The sequence below is a fragment of the Tupaia chinensis genome, unplaced genomic scaffold (genome assembly GCF_000334495.1).
Source record: "Tupaia chinensis unplaced genomic scaffold, TupChi_1.0 Scaffold000276_1, whole genome shotgun sequence".
NCBI lineage: Eukaryota > Metazoa > Chordata > Mammalia > Scandentia > Tupaiidae > Tupaia > Tupaia belangeri.
This window is the reverse complement of record NW_006159758.1, coordinates 1552523-1556439: the sequence shown is the minus strand read 5'-3', so window position 1 is coordinate 1556439 and position 3917 is coordinate 1552523. Positions and strand designations below refer to the sequence as shown.

At 37.3% G+C, this 3917-nt stretch overlaps 1 protein-coding gene across 1 annotated transcript in view; it reads left to right on the top strand.

The window, feature by feature from the left end:
* Positions 1 to 1365: 1365 nt before the first annotated feature.
* Positions 1366 to 3917, top strand: part of LOC102487405 (cytoplasmic dynein 2 heavy chain 1) — a gene marked incomplete at its 5' end in the record, with an annotated part of 254523 nt that continues 251971 nt past the window's right edge. Inside the window, one exon of the mRNA XM_006150080.2 lies at positions 1366 to 1612. Coding sequence (XP_006150142.1) covers positions 1366 to 1612 — 247 coding nt within the window. The remainder of the gene's footprint in view (positions 1613 to 3917) is intronic.

Sequence of the window (3917 nt, the reverse complement as noted above, 5' to 3'; positions counted from 1 at the left end):
GCTGGCCCCATGTCTTTTTAAAAGTAACTTTGTCCATAATAAGTTCTGTTTTTTATTTTTTTCCCCTTATATTGCTACAAAGGGTAATTATGCCAAATATGTGGCTTCTTAAATTGAATGAGTAATATGTTTCTTTTTCTAGAGTTCTAACTCTGGAGGAAGGCTAGAAGAACCAAAGAGTGCTAGGGCATAATGATCATAACTTTACAGTGTTTAATTCTTTTCTTTCCTACTCTGAGCTTAAAATATCAGAGATGCTCTTCAACAGAAAAGGAATGAAAAAAGGCAAAGAAAACCAAGTGTGCTTTAGTCAACTGCTTTTAGAAAAATCTATAAACTATCACTGTCGCTGATTTGCTCAGTGTTATCACAGACCATGCTGATCAAATACCCCAGAGTAATATTAGCTATTATAACCTTTTCAAGAACCACAGAGAAAAAAAATAGCGTTAGGGAGTGAAACAAAGGACAGAAGAATGAAACATTGAATTGTCTCTACTCCTGCCATTTTGATGTTCTATATCAACTGATCCTTCAAAAACAGGGAGAACACCCCTCAATGAGGCCTGGTTATGCCGCAATCCTTTCTCCATTTCCCTGTCTCATTGGGATTCTGGGCACCTACACACATGCACCTGACATGCTTTAAAGGTTATAGGGAGTGGGTTTAAACCTTGGTCATCGATGTGGGATCCATTTCCCTTAACTGCTAGGGTATGGGGCTGGCCCTGTTTATTTTACCGGAAGAGAGTCACTTTCGACAGGATCTTGCCATACCATGATCCCCTTCCCTTAGCCATCCAGATAGGATCATGAACATGCCCACCTAGTATGTTTTAGGTCAACTTGGGATCCACACCTATAGCCTTGTGGCTTCCACAATTGCAGATCAGAACTCTGCTGTCTGTGCTGCTATGGATGGGCTACTGTTTTTCTTTTCTTTTTTTTTCAACAAACTTTTTACTTAGAATTAATTTTAGATTTATAGAAAAGTTGCAAAAACAGTGCAGAGAATTCCCATTTATGCCTCACCCAGTTTCCCCTGTTTGTTTGTATTTTATATAACCATGATCCATTTATCACAAGGAAAGAACTGGTACAAACCATTTTCTTTATGGTGTGTATGATGAGAATTTTGAGTTTTTGCTGTCAGGTAAGAGATTGATTTTCTGACATTAAAAACTGCTTGTTTGAACTATTAATGTGATTATATATTTTAGGTATTGTAATTTGTTCCCAAAACCTGAATTGTGAAATAATATGTGAAAAAAAGCATAATCTGAAAGCTGTCATTAAAAAGTTTTTTTAATTTTGAATTTATAGTAGATTTATAGCAGAGTTATAAGAATGATTGTTTTTCATCAGACGAAAGAGTGAGAATATGAAACTTAAAAGGTTATTCACTTTGTTTTGTAGTATTGAGGCTAATAGTCGAATTATGGAATTGGATCCTAATGACGGTTCATTAAAAGTCCATTATTCAGATCGTTTGGTGATTCTCCTGAGAGAAGTTCGTCAGCTTTCTGTACTTGGCTTTGTTATTCCTGCCAAAATTCAGCAAGTTGCAAACATTGCACAGAAATTCTGCAAGCAAGCAATTATTCTTAAACAAGTATGAAATTACATGTTTGAAGATATGCCTATTCTAAGTTCATTACATTAAACTAGAATATGTTAAAGGTTTTGTTTTCTACTTGTGATTTTTTAAAATTATTTTTAATTTTATTTATTCATTTATTTTATTTTGATGAGAGACACAGAGAGGGAGAGAGAGAAAGTGAGAAAGCAAGCCACCAGGTCCAGGACTTGAACCATGGTTGGCCATGTGGGAATGTCCAGTGCCTTAACCACCATGCCACCTGCTGGTCCCCATGACTTTTTTTTTTAAGACTAATGAAGTAGCACTGCTAACTCATGAAATTATGGTTTGCTAAATGGCCACATAAAATTTGCTTTGTTCCCTATGTAGGATATATTATATTAACATATTATTAATTGTGTTTTATTCTAAAAGCATTTAGATAAGTAGAATTTTCTTCCTTCCTTCCTCCCTCCCTTCCTTTCTCTCTCTCTCCCTCTTTCTCTCTTTCTCTCTCTCTTTCTTTCTCTCCAGACATGGGTTTCAAAAGACCTTCTAATTAAAGAGTCCTCTACTTGCCTTCAAGGGACAGATTCTCACAAAATTACTGTGCTGATAAGACCCTAATAAATAATAATAATAAATAATAATAAGTTGGTCCTTATTTCTAGTCATTTCCTTCGTCTACCTATTCAGATTGCCCTCATGTTATTTTTCTTTGTTTAAAACCAGCACTTGTCTATTTCCTTGGCTTGGGGTACAATGCCCTGTTTAGTTGTGTCCTATGTAACCATACCGCTTTTGACCTTCATTACCTATGCTCTTCCCCTCCTGATGTACCCAGTGCTTCAGTAATATGAAACGTGGCTTTTCTCTGAATATTTGGCATTTCATTTATTCTTTCATTCAGCAAGGCTTATTGAGTGCCTGCTCTGATAGGCATAATATAATGAGGTGATAAAAATAAGTACATTACTGTTGTCATCTGGCATAAGATTTCTTGGCCTTTGCTTTTTTTTTTTTTTAATTTAAGAGAGAAAGAAAGAGAATCAGAGAGATAGGTTTGTATTTAGTCATTTTTATTTGTACCTGGCATCTTCAGATTGGTCTGGAATCTAACCTGACCCTGTCCTACAAGCCCAGCCTCATACAGTGGTGCCCTAATACTTTTGCTCCTGCATCTGGACCAGCCTCTGCATTTTGGATAGATTGGATCAATTATTTTTTGGAGAATATGCTATTCATTGTACGGTGTTTAGTGGCATCCCTGGCCTGCACCCCATATATTCCAGTAGCATCTGCTTACTCCTGACTATGAAAAATATCTCCTAACATTATCAAATGCCCCTTGGTATTTAAGTCAGCTATACCTGAGAATCACTGGTCTAGTAAGAGACAGAAAGTAGACATTGAGTGTTCATTCCATGTCAGGCATTGTGCTGGATGCTTTATTTATGTTATTTTGACTAACCTACCTTTTTACCACTGGTTTAATCGGGGACTAGATGTGTAGCAGTGTTTTCCTAGTGCTGTGTAGCTACTAGTTATGAAGCTGAGATTTGATACCAAGTCTCTGAATCCAGAGCCCATATTTATTTCATTGTAGTTCATATAGTGACAGGCAGAAACAATATTTAACATATGTGAACATGTGGATACAATATACTATATTTTCAGTACTGTATTACAGATGTTCAAAAAGTCCTGTGAGGGACCAGCAGTTAGCGTAATGGCTATGTCACTGGACTCCCACGTAGTCGACTGCGATTTGCATCCTGGACCCGGTTGCTTAAATTCATGCCGGGTGTGTGCGCGTGCGTGCCCAAGATCCCGAGAGGAGAATGGAGAAGGGACTGCGGCATGGCCATCCCCCCTGGGGGGTGATTTCTTGCTTTCTATCTCTGTCTCTCTCTGTCTGGCGAGCGCACGCGCCCTATAGCAAAAACCCCTTAAAAAAAAAAAAAGTCCTGTGAAAGCATGAAGACTAGAATTTTCATTCCTTTATCTGGTAGGGATAGAAGTAATATCAGGTATCTTTACAGAGGAATGAAAGTTTAGTGTGAATCTGCAAGAGTGTGTATGTGTGTGTGTGTATATATATATATATATACACACACACACACACACACACACACACATACTCTAAAGTGCACAAAGGAATGGGTGATCATTTCAGTCTCAGTGACTACTCAATCAGATGCAGAGAGGGCTTGGTCATTTTTGTAGCCTAAGTATTTAGTCCGACACAATAGGATCTCAAAAAATAGATGAATGATCATGTAGTATTTGTATGTATTCCTCAAAGAACTGGGGAAATCTACCTGCATATATATATATA